At 39.8% G+C, this 15,997-nt stretch overlaps 1 protein-coding gene across 4 annotated transcripts in view; it reads right to left on the minus strand.

Annotated features, from left to right (window-relative positions):
- Positions 1 to 15,997, minus strand: part of CR2 (complement C3d receptor 2) — a 35,973-nt gene that overhangs the window by 7,361 nt on the left and 12,615 nt on the right. For 2 of the 4 annotated variants that reach the window (XM_057315267.1, XM_048225027.2), the window contains 17 exons: positions 14,581 to 14,970; positions 12,493 to 12,681; positions 12,108 to 12,207; positions 11,776 to 11,858; positions 10,870 to 11,277; positions 10,156 to 10,332; positions 9,986 to 10,076; positions 9,613 to 9,689; positions 8,197 to 8,604; positions 7,391 to 7,567; positions 7,229 to 7,316; positions 6,790 to 6,872; positions 5,892 to 6,284; positions 4,674 to 4,859; positions 3,180 to 3,368; positions 2,293 to 2,316; positions 1,534 to 1,609 (listed from right to left, as the gene is read on the minus strand). In XM_057315267.1, the coding sequence (XP_057171250.1) occupies positions 1,534 to 1,609; positions 2,293 to 2,316; positions 3,180 to 3,368; positions 4,674 to 4,859; positions 5,892 to 6,284; positions 6,790 to 6,872; positions 7,229 to 7,316; positions 7,391 to 7,567; positions 8,197 to 8,604; positions 9,613 to 9,689; positions 9,986 to 10,076; positions 10,156 to 10,332; positions 10,870 to 11,277; positions 11,776 to 11,858; positions 12,108 to 12,207; positions 12,493 to 12,681; positions 14,581 to 14,970 (3,139 nt within the window). Of the gene's footprint in view, positions 1 to 1,533; positions 1,610 to 2,292; positions 2,317 to 3,179; positions 3,369 to 4,673; positions 4,860 to 5,891; positions 6,285 to 6,789; positions 6,873 to 7,228; positions 7,317 to 7,390; positions 7,568 to 8,196; positions 8,605 to 9,612; positions 9,690 to 9,985; positions 10,077 to 10,155; positions 10,333 to 10,869; positions 11,278 to 11,775; positions 11,859 to 12,107; positions 12,208 to 12,492; positions 12,682 to 14,580; positions 15,059 to 15,997 lie in introns of those variants that run through there. The other 2 variants (XM_057315269.1, XM_057315268.1) reach the window with 2 other exon arrangements.

Below are 15,997 nucleotides of genomic sequence, written 5' to 3' on the forward strand. Positions count from 1 at the left end.
TAAATCGTGGAAGGAGCCAAGATGCCCTTCAACAGATGACTGGATTAAGAAGATGTGGTCCATATATACAATGGAATATTACTCAGCTATCAAAAAGAACGATTTCTCAACATTTGCTGCAACGTGGACGGGACTGGAGGAGATAATGCTAAGCGAAATAAGCCAAGCAGAGAAAGACAATTATCATATGGTTTCACTCATTTATGGAACATAAGAACTAGGAAGATCGGTAGGAGAAGAAAGGGATAAAGAAAGGGGGGTAATCAGAAGGGGGAATGAAGCATGAGAGACTATGGACTCTGAGAAACAAACTGAGGGCTTCAGAGGGGAGGGGGTGGGGGAATGGGATAGGCTGGTGATGGGTGGTGGGGAGGGCGCGTATTGCATGGTGCACTGGGTGTTATACGCAACTAATGAATCATCGAACTTTACATCAAAAAAAAAAAGAAAAGTATATCTTATTTCTGCATAATAAAACATGATATAACAAAACATGGAAACCTAGTAATATACTTAAGTAGTCATGAAAACAACAACCAAATGAGAGAAAAGTTTACTTCAACACAGAGAAAGGCCTTGAATGTTTCTGAATGGGAACACATTACAGAAAAGATGTCAGCTTCTCACAGACTAATCTATAGACTTAAATGCAATCACAACATATGTTTTTTGGAAATGCCAAATGATCTAAAAATCACCTGGTAAGAATAAACAGAAGAGAAGAGAAAGGAAAATCCTAAAAAATTATAGTAAACGAATTCTTGACCTACCATATATAACAGTAGAAAGCTATGTTAATTAAACACAAAGTAATTTGCGATAGAAAGAAAAATCAATACAGCAGGAAAAGAAGTCCAGAGACACAACATATCAAAATATATTAATTATTTGACATATGGTCAAGTTAGAACAAACTTTCTGGAGTCATTTGGCAATATTGGTTAGGCATCTTAAATGTTCATATTCTTACCCTTAGTAATTCAAGACATTTATGCTACAGAAATAAATAGATGTGGAAAAAGGTTTATTTGAAGGTATTTCTTGTATCTTTATTTATTATCAAAATAAATGTGGAAGGAACCTAAAATTTCCACAATATAGAAATACATAGAACAACATACTATTATATAACTAAAAAGAAAACATAAACATAAAAATACAAGAGACAAAAGCCAAATTTAAAAAATTAAAGCGGGGGCTATCCTATCAAAATTTCAGTTAAAAGGAGATAAAGAGAAAGAATATAAGATCAGATAGGAATATACCAATATATCTACAGTTGTTACCATTGGGATTTTAAAAATTTTGATTTTCTAGATTTTTAAATATATATCATCTGAATAAACATCATTCAAATAAAATAAGTGCTTGATATTTTTTAAGTCCTCACAGACAAGGCTTCCTTCTATATGGCACAAGATCTCTTACTCCACACTACAATATTTATATCATATGACTTGTGCTTCTGTGTTTAGTTTCAGGCAAGAAGCCAAAACCTTTTGTGCCCTTTGGTCAAGCATGCATTGAACTTACCGTTCTCTGTGTTTGAATATTGTGCATAAGGTAACACCAATCAAGAATACGAGAAGTACTGAACCTGCAGAAAGACCTAGAAAACAAAACAGCAAGTATCAAATGCCAGAAAATTGCGACCTATATTGTTTTGAAGTGATTGTGGGGCTATTCCCAGTGGTGGGGAAATTGTTGTGGGACTTTATACTTATCCTTTGTTAGCCATATAAATGTTAAATTACTAAATAATCATACTTGGGCTTATGTTTTTTTCTGATTCACTCCAGTCCACATTTAATCTAAAGCACCAAGCATTTGACCACAGGGCTCCAGTCAAGTTTCTGTTGAGCTCTTCGTCCCTTTCAGTTTTATTGGTAATATTCTCGTTACTGGGGTGATATTAGGAGCTCAGGACACAAGGATCCCACAACTTGGCATAACAACATTTAACTCTCAGTTGGAAAATATATTTTGCTGTTGCAGAATAAGTCAGCCTGTTTGATAGTACCAAATCATGCAAAAGATCAAAAGTTAATATAAACTCAACTTTCACTTGAAAAACTAGGAATAGCTGGCTTTTTAAATCATTTATTCAACTCTATCCAAAAGTGTCCGTTTGTAACATGAACTGCATATTAAAAGAACTTTAAGACACCAAAAAGGATAATTTCCTAGGAGTTAGAGTGAAAAATAAAAATAACGGGCCTCAAATTTGATATATATATATATATTTTATAAAACATCATTAAAAATTTAATTCAAATATTTAAGAAAACTTACCACTAAGAAGAGGAGCAAGTGAGGCTAAGGAGAATACAAAATCACAAAAATATTAGTCCAGTTGCGTTCAACTTCACTGCAGCCCAAAGTCCCATGGTAATATCCCCAAAGACAACACTCAGCTCCTTTCTCTCAAAATCTACTTAAAAAGATGTATTGGGACCCTGGATTGTATGCACTCTTCCTCATTTTTTTTTAAAGATTTTATTTATTTATTCGACAGAGACAGAGACAGCCAGCGAGAGAGGGAACACAAGCAGGGGGAGTGGGAGAGGAAGAAGCAGCCTCATAGCGGAGGAGCCTGATGTGGGGCTCGATCCCATAACGCCGGGATCACGCCCTGAGCCGAAGGCAGACGCTTAACCGCTGTGCCACCCAGGCGCCCCCCTCATTTTTTATGTAACAATTCACTGGATGTTTAAAAACATAACACTGTAAGTTAGGGTAGTTCACGAATGAAAAAAGCCAATGTACTCAACTTTATAATCAGAGATTTCTCAGGTTAGAATGCAAGTCGTAACTATTACAACAGGTTGTTCACCATATTTTTTGGAGGTCCCTGTCAAATTAGTAAGTACATATAAATCAAGGTTCAGCAAGGGAAATCTCAGTAACGACTCTTTTCAAAATATAAGGTTGTTGGTTCTGCAATTTGTAAGTTAGTACTCCTCTCCCTTTATTTTCTTCTTTACTTCCCCCATCCTCAGAAAGTTTTGGTTTTTCCAGAATAGGCCACTAACTTCAAATTCGTCTGTTTCTGTAGCACTGGTCACAGACCCCATCAGTTTAAAACCTAGAAGTCCCTAACATTGACAGATACGCCTCACTCTTCTCTTCTCTCCAGTGAGACAAGATGAGCCCCAGGCAAGGAAGCCTTTCACAGTTACCTGGTGATTTGCAGACAGCCAGGGGTGGGTTCCATCCTTGATCATCCTGACACTGGCTCTGGGGACTGCCTTCCAGGGTATACCCCTCTTCACACTCCAAAGTGACGATCGCACCATACTGATACATTTTCCCAGGCTCCAGCCCCCTCTGGATTCCATTCATATACTCTGGGGAGCTACAGTTTACCTCTGAAATGAAAAAAAGCTAATGGAAGCTGGGTCATATTTTAGCCTTTTCTCAAGGAAGTAGGCACTTCCTTGAATGGAAAGGTTTAGGAAGCCAACTCGGTTCATTCTCAGTAAGGAAAGCCTCACTGTGATAACACAAAAGGACATCCTAGGCAGAGTCTTTCTGTATCAACCATCCATCTCAATTACCTCTAGGTAATTTAAGCCAGATTCTTTTCCTTCTTTGTGCTTTAGTTTCTAAACTACTAGTGTTGGGTAATTTTAATGGCCTCTTGGAGAATGGGTAATATCAAGAATTCTCAATGACTGTTTTACCGGCTCCACTGTTACTCTATAATTGTCCATATGTGAATGTACTTCCTCATTTCTTCTTTCGTCTCACAGCATAGGGGGCAATAGTGGTAGATTTTGGATTTGAATCATGACTGTAGGACTTCCCCAGCTGCGTAACTTTGGGTAGGTTACAAATCTCTCCATTCTACAGAGACCTCGTCTGTCATACAGGAATAATAATGACACCAACTTCATCTGGATCTCAGGAAGATGAATGAGATAATGCATGTAAAATATTGTGTGCAGTTTCTGGCATTTAGTAAAAGGTACTCGACAAATATTAGATACTAACTCACTAACCCTATTTCATATGCATTGTTTATGTTAATGAAAATGAAATTCTGAAGCTTTTATTTAAAAAATACCCATAATTCCACCACCCCTTAGAGGAAATATACTGACAGATCATTGTGTTTTTTATCAATATTTTGTCAAATGCACACTTGTCATAACTACAAACACAGGTAAATTCAACCTGCACTTCAGTTGTTTAATTTGTATAAGTGCTTCAATTTTCTATATTTAAAGGGCTGCATAAGTGGTCACTCCCCAGATAAGCTACACCCTAAGTCATTTTTTCTTATTTTGTGGTATTTAGACTAATTAAGGTATTCATCCAATTGAATCAATCCAATTAAATGCATTTAATTAAATGATCCAATTAATGCATTTATTTAACTATTTTATTATTATTTTTTAAAGATTTTATTTATTTATTTCACAGAGAGAGACAGCGAGAGAGAGAGAGGGAACACAAGCAGGGGGAGTGGGAGAGGAAGAAGCAGGCTCATAGTGGAAGAGCCCGATGTGGGGCTCGATCCCACAACGCCGGGATCACTCCCTGAGCCGAGGGCAGACGCTTAACGACTGAGCCACCCAGGCGCCCCTATTTATTTTAAGTTGAAAGTTCCTAACTGAATATCTATTTGGGAGAAATTAGATTTAAAAACAGGAGAATAACAGACACCATACCTTTACAATAAGGGGTAGATTGGCTCCAGGTTCCATCATGTGTGCAAAGGAGGAGTGCCTCTCCCACAAGCAGGTAGCCTTGGTCACAGCTGTACAGGATTGACATTCCAGGAGCAAATCGAACTATATCTCCAGCAGTATGATTCCCATTGGGTATTGTAAGTGGAGGTTGACATCCTAAGAAAGCTTAGACACCAATAAAAAAGGATCTTTAATTTAGCACAGATCTGTGCTATCACTATCTGTGGGTGACTGCAATACTGAAAGAAGGTAGGAAACAAACCAACTAATTGGTATTCAGAAATATTCATTCCACCTAAACCAAGTAGCACTGGACAGGAATTTGCATTGCCTGCATATGGGATCTGAAGAATAATGTCAAAAGTAACATTATGAAATGTCAATGATCGTGGCCCATGATTGTAATCTATCGGCTAATAGTATTCTTTTCTTTTCCCTTTAAATAGCAAAGAGGCTGTAGTTTAAGCGTCTCACACTCAAATGCCTTCAGGAACCAGGAACTGAAGCCACCAGATAGGACAAATCAGAGAGCATCTGTCCCAAAAAGGGCAGCCATTGCCTGGTTCAAGATACAGGTGTCTTGCAGGAAACCAAAGGGGGCCCTCACTGAATGTATTAGACATTCAGTGTTTATCTTCAGTGCTGTGCAGATGGGTTTCACTTAGGATGAGACTACTGTGCTAGCCAAAGAAAACCATTCTGGTGAGCTGAATTCAGTTCTTGGGGCACCGATTGGCAGCCTCTGTTGTAGATAGTTACTGACAGGAATAAAACTGCCGACTGAGAACTAAAATGACAAGAAAGACAATTCAGTGCGTTTGAGGGCCAATGTTCATCTCCACAAACCCAAAGTCCTCTTTCTGGCTGGTTTCACAGCCTTAAATATCAAATTATCCAGCAATATTGTTGCCAAACACTTGCCCTCCCAAAAGTATGTGTGTTTTTCCTTAAATTATAAATCAGTAAAAAGAATAAATTCTAGAGACTCCCTAAATTTGGAAGTTAACCATGTACTTTTGCTCAACACACCTAGAAAGGGAAGGGAAAAAAAGAATCAAATGAGAAGACAAGGTGGGTATCTCGTAAAGCAATGTGATTGCCTTCGCTTTTCTGTAGTTCAAATGGTCAGTGTAGATTCAAAGCCCTTTTTCTTCATTCTGGGCAACACCCCATACTTTATTCCTTAAAAAAGCTTACCCTTCTTGATACAAGTCGGTACACCTGGCACCCATTTGTTATTGGTATGACACGTAATCACGTGACTGCCGTTCATGATGAAGCCAGGATTGCAGGCGACGTATATTGTGTCATTGTGAGAATATGAGGAACGAGTTTTGTTGAGGTTGTACCCATGTTTGACTTCTGGGCTAGGGCAGTGAATCACAGGAGGAGATTTTAAGCACTTTGGGGGAGGTCCCGTCCAAGATCCATGTCCTTCAGAATCACTTATGCATCGTATATTTTTCTCTCCGAGAAGAGAGAAGCCTTGGTCACATTCATAAGAGACTTCCTTTCCATATAGAAAGGGTTCTGCCATCACGCCACTGGGCCTTCCATGGTCAATGACGGGGGGAGGCTGACAGTGAATTACTGTAGAAGAGAATCAGGAAATTCTGCTTCAGCGAGCACACCAAGGTGGACAGTCTTCAGTCAGGCACAAAAGAAACTAGGCTACTGCACGTACTGCATGTAACCATAAAATAATCTAGACTTTTAGAACCCAGATGATGCTTCCTTTAAAACAGTGTTATTAAATTCTCTATGCAAGTAATACATACTTATTCCAAACAAATTCAGAAAACAAAGTATTAAGAAAGGAATAAATATGGCTATGTTCCCATACACTAGAAATATAGGCCATATATATAGTTTCTTCTTAAATCTTGAGCAGATGTATGGCAAATACTCAGTTCCTACCTGACCACTTCTTTTCCCCAATGCCAGTGCTGACATTTTGAAAGATAAGATTTGTCTTATCTTATGTACAATGAGATAGAACACATAGACTATTGAGGTAGTTATAAGGCTAGTTCTTCAGTGGCCTTCCCTCTCTAACCCCCTACAACCCCACCAACAATTTTTTTTTCTAACTTACCTTTACAAAGTGGGATCTTTTGGAACCAAACCCTATTCTCAGCATCTTGACACTTCCGATAAGTATGTCCAGTCAACTGATACCTAGAGAGAGATTGTAATGCATTTCCTCTTCCCAGTATCACATCTCTGCAACCTAGCTTCCTCAAACCACAGATATACGGACACCTCTAAACAAGAGCTTCGGCAGACAGGAGCTGAAACTCTTGGCCCTCCAAGTAAGAAAACTACTTTAGACATAGAGTTTTCCACAGCAAAGCCGTTTCCATGTCAAGAAAGGACTGAGAAATGAGAGATGTTAGTTAGACCTCTGGAACCTCACATTCTCTGTGAGTGTGACAATGAGAGACCTTTAGAGGGGTCACCAAGACAAGTTGAGGGCAGAATTAATGCACAAAATGAGGTAGACCTCTTTTCAGAATGGACCATCTCATACTCACCCGTCTTGACAGGATGTATTAAATGGCACCACATGTGAAGGCATGGGAGGCTCTTGAAAACCTTCTCTCACAGGTTGACACAGTGCTTCTAGAAGAGCAAAGTTTGAATTATTTATGCATGCCTGATATCACAGAGAAAAACAACTCTGCAACTGAAAGTACCTTCACACCGAGGGGGAGAAGGACTCCAATTTCCTGAAGGCATACAGTGAATGGATTTGTTTCCCACAAGCAAGTAGCCAGGATCACAGGTGTAGTCTACAGTCATCCCAGAGACAAAGAGGACCCTATTTCCACCTGTATGCTGACCATGTTGGAGCCCAAAAGGTGGCTGGCAGCCTGAAGAGAAAACTCCCCACATAAATACCAACAACAAAAAAAGGAATTTATACTCAAGAACATTAAGTATACAACATTTGACAGCAGACAATCTGAAACTTTTAAGCCAAAGATTATGAAGCTCTAATCACCAAATGTTTTCTGCTCTTTTGCAGGAACCAGGAACCTTTAAAAGGTCCTCTCGAAAACCAAGAAACAGACTCTTAACTATAGAGAACAAACTGATGGTTTCCAGAAGAGAGGTGGTGGGGGATGGGTGAAATATGTGATGGGGATTAAGAAGGGCACTTGCAATGAGCCCTGGGTGTTGTATGGAAATGTTGAATCACTAAATTCTATACTTAAAACTAATATTACACTGTATGTTAACTAACTGGAATTTAAATAAAAACTTGAAAAAAATAAAAAAGTAAAGGTCCTCTCATTATCTACCCTGAATACATACCAGATTCAAAGGGGCATTTACATGAAGAACATATAAAAACACATAGGACATTCAATCACAGAATGGGAGAAATGGGATAGTAATCTGTGCACCTTTGCCTTTTTCTATGACTCTAGTTTTGGGTTGGAGCTAATAAACAAGAATAAATAAGCAAATACCTCATTTTCCCCCATTGGGTCTTTACCTTTTTCACAAACTGGTATTTCAGGATCCCAGGTGCTATTGGCTTTGCAACGAATCTGACTGCTGCCCTTCAAAGTAAATCCATGCTTACACTTGAATGTCACACTGTCATTGTAGAAATATGGGGCTTCCTTGCCAGATATCTTATATCCATTTGCAATCTGGACAGGTGAACACTGAACAACAGGGAGGGAAAGTTTACAGACAGGGGCAGGGCCACTCCAGGTGCCTCTCTCTTGGTCGTTGCTTGTACAACGGATGGTACTCTCCCCAATAAGGTTGAATTCCACTCCGCTCTCTGGCCCAGGGTTGCATGTGTAGGTGACCGTGGTTCCATACAGAACATGTCCTGAGGAATTCCCTGTGTGTTTCCCATTGTAGATGGCAGGAGGTGGTGGACAGGTGATTTCTAGAGAGATGAGAATTTACTGTAGAATTCCGCTCCAGTATCAGATACCAAAGAAGAGAAGATAAAGTGACACAAAAGAAGAGAAATGAAGACACCAAAGAAGAGGAATGAAGCTGGTTATGAACCTGTTATCATCGAATTTCCTGGAGGATATGGATGAGTTTGGATGATAGGAGCTACATCAAAGCTCATTATGTATGTAAAACTCGATTTATCTTTTTTTTAATAATAATATTTTTTATTATATTATGTTAGTCACCATACAGTAAAACTCGATTTAAACAGATATCATAGCAAAGATTTTTGTAATTTGTTAAAAGTGAACATGTTCATTAGTATCATATTGTGAGGCAGTGAAGTCCAGTCATAAATTGGTAATTAAAATCGTTGTTTTTTAAAAGAACCCGTAAGTGAATAAAAGACATGGGGGGGTAGAATTAAGGTTTTTTGAGTATCATCTTTGTGCTGAGATGATATGATAGGTTAGCCAAGAATCACTGTCAATTGAGCATCTACTTTTGACAGGTAATTTTCTCATCTACAAAGTAAATTTAAATTTAATAACATTGACATCTGGAGTCTCAATTTAACTTTCCAGATAAGAGGCTGGGATTTCCAAGAAGTTACATAAATTGCCCCAGCTCAAATTAAGCAATAGCAACAGAATCTGAGCTCAGATCCCACACAAATCCCCTCTCTCTCCACTAAACTACAGTGTTCCCCAAATCAAGGATAGTGGCTCATATACTCACTGTCCTCATTGTTCCTAAACTCCTAAATCAAAAGAAGAGAATCAGAAAGGACATACATTTAAATTGATTGGCATGCTACGAAGTAGAAAGAGGTGGCAGCAGAACGACAGCAAAACTGTGCAACTAGAACTGTTGACAAAGTTAATCGAACAGAATCTAATATTTGTTTTCCCATAACACGGCCTCTAACAGAAATCTCCCAGGAAATGCGTACATCTCACACTGTTTCAGGTCCTCCATCATTTTTGCTACTCACCTGTACAAAGACGAGTCTCCATAAACCAAGGAATTGCACCTTGGCACTTCTGATAAACACTGCCATCTAACCGGTACCTAGAGACAAAGAGTCATGTCATTTGCCATCTGGTGACCACTAAGTTAAGCAAGGCTGCTGGCTCAAAGCAGACTCACCACTTTTAGGACAAGAAATAATAGGGACAAATATGTAGCCAGCATCAGCACCATCCATCCATCGCATAGGCAGCATTTCCACGCACACAACAACAGTGCAATCAACCCTTCTGCGAAGAGGTGACAAGGAAGGCTCTTTGAGTTAAATGCAGACAGCAGAGCTTGTAGTGTGCACAGATAAGCCAGACCTGGTTCAGGCTGAGGCAGCCCTCACTCACCCTTCGTCGCAAGAAGAGTTAACATCTGGTCTAACAAATTGATCCTGGGGTTTGTCGAAGACTTGCTCTTCAATAGGCTCACACTCCGCCGCTAAGAAAAGAGACCTGCGTGAGAAATCAGCTGAAGGCAACCTCAAAACCATAAAACATCTACATGCAAAGCCTGGCACCTTTGCATTCGGGGGCAGTGGGTGTCCACACCCCCTCAGAGGTACAACGTATGGATTCTTTCCCCACGAGCACATAGCCAGGGTCACAGCTGTACTTTATAGATGTTCCTGGGTCAAAGCGGACCATGTATCCACCTTCCTTTTGTCCATTGAGGATTTTAGGAGGGGCTTGGCACCCTAAAGGAAAAGAAAATTTTTTCTTATATAAACAACAGAAAGAAACAAAGATATTATTAATATGTAGCTCAGTTTTGGGTAATTTTAGATCAGTGGTTCATCTTTTTTTTTTTTTTTTTTCATTTCTGCACTTAGGCTGCCGCAGACTTTGTTCAGTTTCTACTTGGGGCTCTAACTCTTCTGTCTCTTTTTTTTTAGGGAATCATCTCCAATGTATTTAATGGGATATATCCTGGGGTGGGGGTTTTGCTGACTTCCCTTAAAAAATTACTATTGAAACAAACAGCACTTTTTTTTCCCTAGAGAAGGAGGCAACTTAGTGATCCCTAATGCTTTTTCTCCAAGGATACACCCACAAAATGGAACAACAGTGGAGGGGTGATGTTAAGAAAACCGATATAATTTATATTCACTATATGTAGCAGAATTGAGGGGACTAGAAACTGGAAAAGGCCCTGCTTAAATCCATAACCCCATCCTGTAACTCTTTAAAAGAAATGAATCAGTAGCACATTCTCTGAGTATTGGAATACCCACCCTTTTCGCAGACTGGTGCCGATGGCTCCCATATGCCTTGGGCATTACATCGGATTGCCTTGCTGCCCTTTAGGGTGAAGCCATATGTGCAAGCAAATACCACAGTGTCGTTATAGGAATATCGCTCTTTCTGCCCAGATGATATTTGGCCTCTTTGGATCTGGGGAGGTGGACACTGAACGGAAGAACTAGAAAGTTCACAGCTTGGGGCAGGGTCACTCCAGATTCCAGTCTTCTGACTATTGGTGATACAACGGATAGTCTTCTTCCCCATAAGGATGTAGCTCACTCCTTTCTCTGGGTCCGGGTCACAGGTGTAAGTGACTGTGCTTCCATAAGGAATGTTCTCTGAAGAGCTGCCTGTATGTCTTCCATTGAGAATAGAAGGAGGTGGCAGGCAAAGAATTTCTAGAGAAATTAGAAATGACAAGATTGCAGCTGCACCTCAAACGAAGAATGCCTTGGATGTTGCTTGTACCACGTCCCCTCCTAGGATCAGGGACAGTGATACTTGAATCTGTAACATACCAATCAAGGCAGCTATAGCAATATGATTTTAAAAGTAGGATTTAGAACTTTATTCCTGAGTATATCTACTGGGGTGATCCTTTGATTTCTTCTACTGAAAATGCAATCCCCTTTCTGTGCCTGGCCTGGCTGGCAAGTCTACAGTGCTTTCAGAGAAGGAAGACCCTAGGAACCCTGTTTCACATGAGTAAGCAGAGAGTAAGGAGGTGGCTGAAGGATGCTTCAGTGAAGAACATACCCCTTTGAGATGTCTACGTGAGATCTCTGCTCTATAAGATTCTGTATAGTAATGACTGGACCAAAAGCTTTTTGTTAAGCCGAGAATGGAGTGTTCTGTTCAAGGACCAGGGAACTAGCTACAAACCACAGTTTTCTAACCTTTGCATACTGGCATCCTGGTCCAAGACGCCCGCTGTCCAGCAATTACGCATTGACTGGAAGATTGGCCTTGTAACCGATACCTGGGGACAGAGGGGGATCATTCAGGACAAGAAGGCAGCAGGTGTTGCAGAGAAACAGCCTCCACTTAAAATCCAAGACAAATTCACTTAATTGATGCGTACCAACTCCTTTCATAAGCATTCTCTCTCCCAGCTTCACCATAGGCTATCCCTGGATTCTCACAGAGGAACCCTTGGCAGGTGTCACAAGTCACACCATGCACACATAAACCCAGTGAATTAAATCTCCAAGGCCCTCCTGACGCTCACCCTTCGTTACAGTCAAAGTTCACAGTTGCACCAACCCGAAGACTTGGAGGGGCCTTTATCCGTCCATTGAGAAAAGGTCCTGGAGGTTCACACTGTGCCTCTAAGGAAAGAAGCCCTAATTAATTAATTAGCATTAGGGAGAGAGAGAGAGAGGGAGGGAGGGAGAGCACATGCGCCTAAGTTGGGGGGAACAGCCAAGATAGAGAGAGGGAAAGAGAATCTCAAGCAGACTCCAGGCTCAGCATGAAGCCCAATATGGGCCTCCATCTCACAACCCTGAGATCATGACCAGAGCCAAAATCAACAGTCTGAGGCTAACGTGACTGAGCCACCCAGGTACCCCAGAATAGCCCCAATTCTTAAAATTTGTTGTAAATGTAGATACCTTTACATGTGGGAATAACAGCACTCCACTTCCCCGAAGACAAACATCTAATGGTCTTTTCTCCAACAAGCAAGTAACCAGGTTCACAGCTGTAAGTCACAGATAATCCTGGGGCAAAGGGGCCAACCCCCTCCCCTGTGTGAGATCCATTGGGGATGGTGGGAAGCGGTGGACACTCCTGGGGGAAATCTTTACACACACACATTAGGAAAAAGGCCATCAGATGACATACCCTTCACAATCGAGATTTTGACTTAATACATAGATCCAAACATTTAGCCTTTTAAAGATCAGACAGGTGTGGCTTAAGTGTATGCATTTTATACCACAAATGGTACATTTTTGTTTTTAGCTACAAGAATTACATTTGCCTTGTGAAAAATTTCAATTACCAAAGAAAGTTCATTTTTTCCCATACTCTCCTTCTACCCATAGCCTGTTCTCTGCACCAAAAGTAGCATGTCATCCTGCCTGACATTAGTAATATACATTTTGGGGATCCTATATATGATACATATATACACATAGTATGTGTATGTATGTGCACTTAATACATATTATTCTATGCCTTTTTTTTGCTTAGTAATCTGTCTATATTTTTGCAAGTCAATACATATAGATCTATCTAAATCTTTCTAAAGGTTTAATTGTTTTCCATGGTCACCCCATTTTTGACTATCTTAAGATCTTCCTTACCTCCAAGATTATATACATATTTATAGACAGATCCATATTTTTCTAATGATTTGACAGCATTTTCAATTCAATTGATTTAGAACTGATCGATACTGTTCTTTATTAAGAAAACAGCTAATTTTGATGGTATAAATTTTGTCAAGTACTGCCAGTCCCTGTAATTGTGTAATTGAAATTCAGCTTTAGGTTTCAGCTGCAACCAAATGATAAGAAAATGAAGAACTTATAGTGGCCCCTATCTTTAAAGTCATTTGATCTGAAATACTATGGCTTCATAGGTGAGTTGGACAATAGTGGACCACTTCAGAAAATATCCATAGAGGCCACAGATAACAGAGCATCATTTCTGCCAGAATAGCCCAATGCCTATTCAAAAATGAGTTTTAAATCCATTGGGCGGGGGCACCTGGGTGGCTCAGTCAAGGTTGAGTGTCTGCCTTTGGCTAGGGTCATGATCCCGGGGTTCTGGGATCGAGTCCCTCATTGGGTTCCCTGCCCAGTGGGGAGTCTGCTTCTCTGTCCTTCCCTTCACTCATTTCCTCCCACTCAAATATGTAAAATCTTTCAAATAAATAAATAAATCCATTGGGTGTATTTTGCTATTAGATCCCACATTTCTTCTCAATTTAACAGTAACCCATTACTCAGCTATCAGAAAGAACGAGTTCTCAACATTTGCTACAACATGGGCGGCACTGGAGAAGATAATGCTAAGTGAAATAAGTCAAGCAGAGAAAGACAACTATCATATGATTTCTCTCATCTATGGAACATAAAAACTAGGAAGATTGATAGGAGAAGAAAGAGATAAAGAAAGGGGGGTAATCAGAAGGGGAATGAAACATGAGAGACTATGGGCTATGAGAAACAAGCTGAGGGCCTCAGAGGGGAGGGGGGTGGGGGAATGGGATAGACAGGTGATGGGTAGTAAGGAGGGCACGTATTGCATGGTGCACTGGGTGTTATACACAACTAATGAATCATCGAGCCTTACATCGGAAACCGGGGATGTACTGTATGGTGACTAACATAATATAATAAAAAATCATTAAAAAAAAACCAGTAACCCAGATACATAGTTTAAAACCAACTAATTTCCACATCCCAAGCAACTCTGACCCCCATCCCTGTGAGACTTATTCCATTCAATTATTAGGTATGTTCAGTTACATTTTCCCATTATTTTTTGCTCTATTAATGTTTGTTGAATGAACATTTATATCCCTCCAGGACTAAGGAAAAACAAGAAAGCATAATTTTCCCCCTTTTCCCTCCCCTCCACTCCCACCATTCATACATCCACACTGTTCTTCCTTCAGAATGAAGACTTGATCTGCACAGAAATGCAAGGTTTCAGCCTCCCCACTCGGCTTTGTGTTTGTTTTTACTTACCACTCTCACAGGTTGGTAGTGGTGTTGGCCCCCAGGTTCCATTTGCTTGGCACCAAACAGATTTGTTTCCTTTCATGGTGAAGTTGGTATTACAGGTAAATGTCACAGAATCACCATGTCTGTATGGTGGTCTAGATTTTTTATTTCTGTATCCTCCTGCCACTATGGGCTCAGGGCAAAGAGAATTTGTATTATAATATTCACACACAGGAGCAGCTTTATCCCAGATTCCTTTCACTTGGTCTTTACTTATACAAAAAAGGATTCTTTCTCCAATGAGCTTGAAGGTCTTAAAACAAGAGTACCTTACCACAGTGTTAAGAGGAATGGAACCAGTAGAATAACTATTCCAACCATTTTTGATAGGAGGAGGAGGGTCACAAGAAATCCCTGAAAAGTAAACAAGGAAATATGTGGTCATACTAATCCTGACAATGAAAAGATTTAAATTTAGATGAAAGGTCCAAAAATAGGTCATGTCACTTTTTCAGACAGATAGACATTTGTATAATTTACTTCTTACTCATAGTCCATGCTTAGCCCCAACCTCCTAACTTCTTACATTTCTCTCCATCTGTAGCAAACAAATCAACGGGTCTATAAACTCCATCCTGACCAAACAGTAACAATGAAACAGAATTTATTGAATACTTTAGAGTCTCATCAATTTTCTAGTGAAACAAAAGGCAAACAGCACAGAAGAAGAATCTTAATAATACGTTAATCACATGTGGGGAGGCACGACGCACTAGTGAAATTTGAGCTCAATAGACTTGGTTTCAAATCCCCACTGTCATTCAATAGCTGTGTGACTAGGCAAGTCTTACCCTCTCTAAGCCTCAATTTCTTTGTCTATAGTATGATCCAAGCTACTTCATAAGGTTACAAGAAGAATCCAGTGAGATAAAAGTACCTGAAAATGACAAGTATGATACCTGGAACATACTAATTATCCAATGCCTGTCTCAAATATACAACTGGGGCTACAAGTGGTGAGAACACATTTTGTCTTACTACTGAAGATTCTGCAGCCTCACTGCAGATCCTTTGTTATCCTTTGATGCTGGACCCCTTTGAAAAAGCCCACAGAAAGTGATCAGAGGTTTTGAATAATGACCTCCTAGTTTTTACTTCCTTGTCCTAATACACATGAAGGATATTGTTTATAGCTGTGTTGATATATGCACATCTTTCCTGAATGAGTCTCAGAATAAAGGAAAAACTGCCAACATCCAGAACTTCTGGTTGATTTCCATTGAGCTCCAAGAGTTGCTCATCAGTAGAGGAAATGGCATAGGAAGACCCAGCCAAACCACTTCAGCACATCAGTGCTACTCAGTTTCAGTAGGGAGAACATTGAGAGCATTTATCTTTAAATATAGAATACTTGATACAATATGTAGTCAATTCAATAAAT

Source organism: Ursus arctos, unplaced genomic scaffold (genome assembly GCF_023065955.2).
Source record: "Ursus arctos isolate Adak ecotype North America unplaced genomic scaffold, UrsArc2.0 scaffold_2, whole genome shotgun sequence".
Classification (NCBI taxonomy): domain Eukaryota; kingdom Metazoa; phylum Chordata; class Mammalia; order Carnivora; family Ursidae; genus Ursus; species Ursus arctos.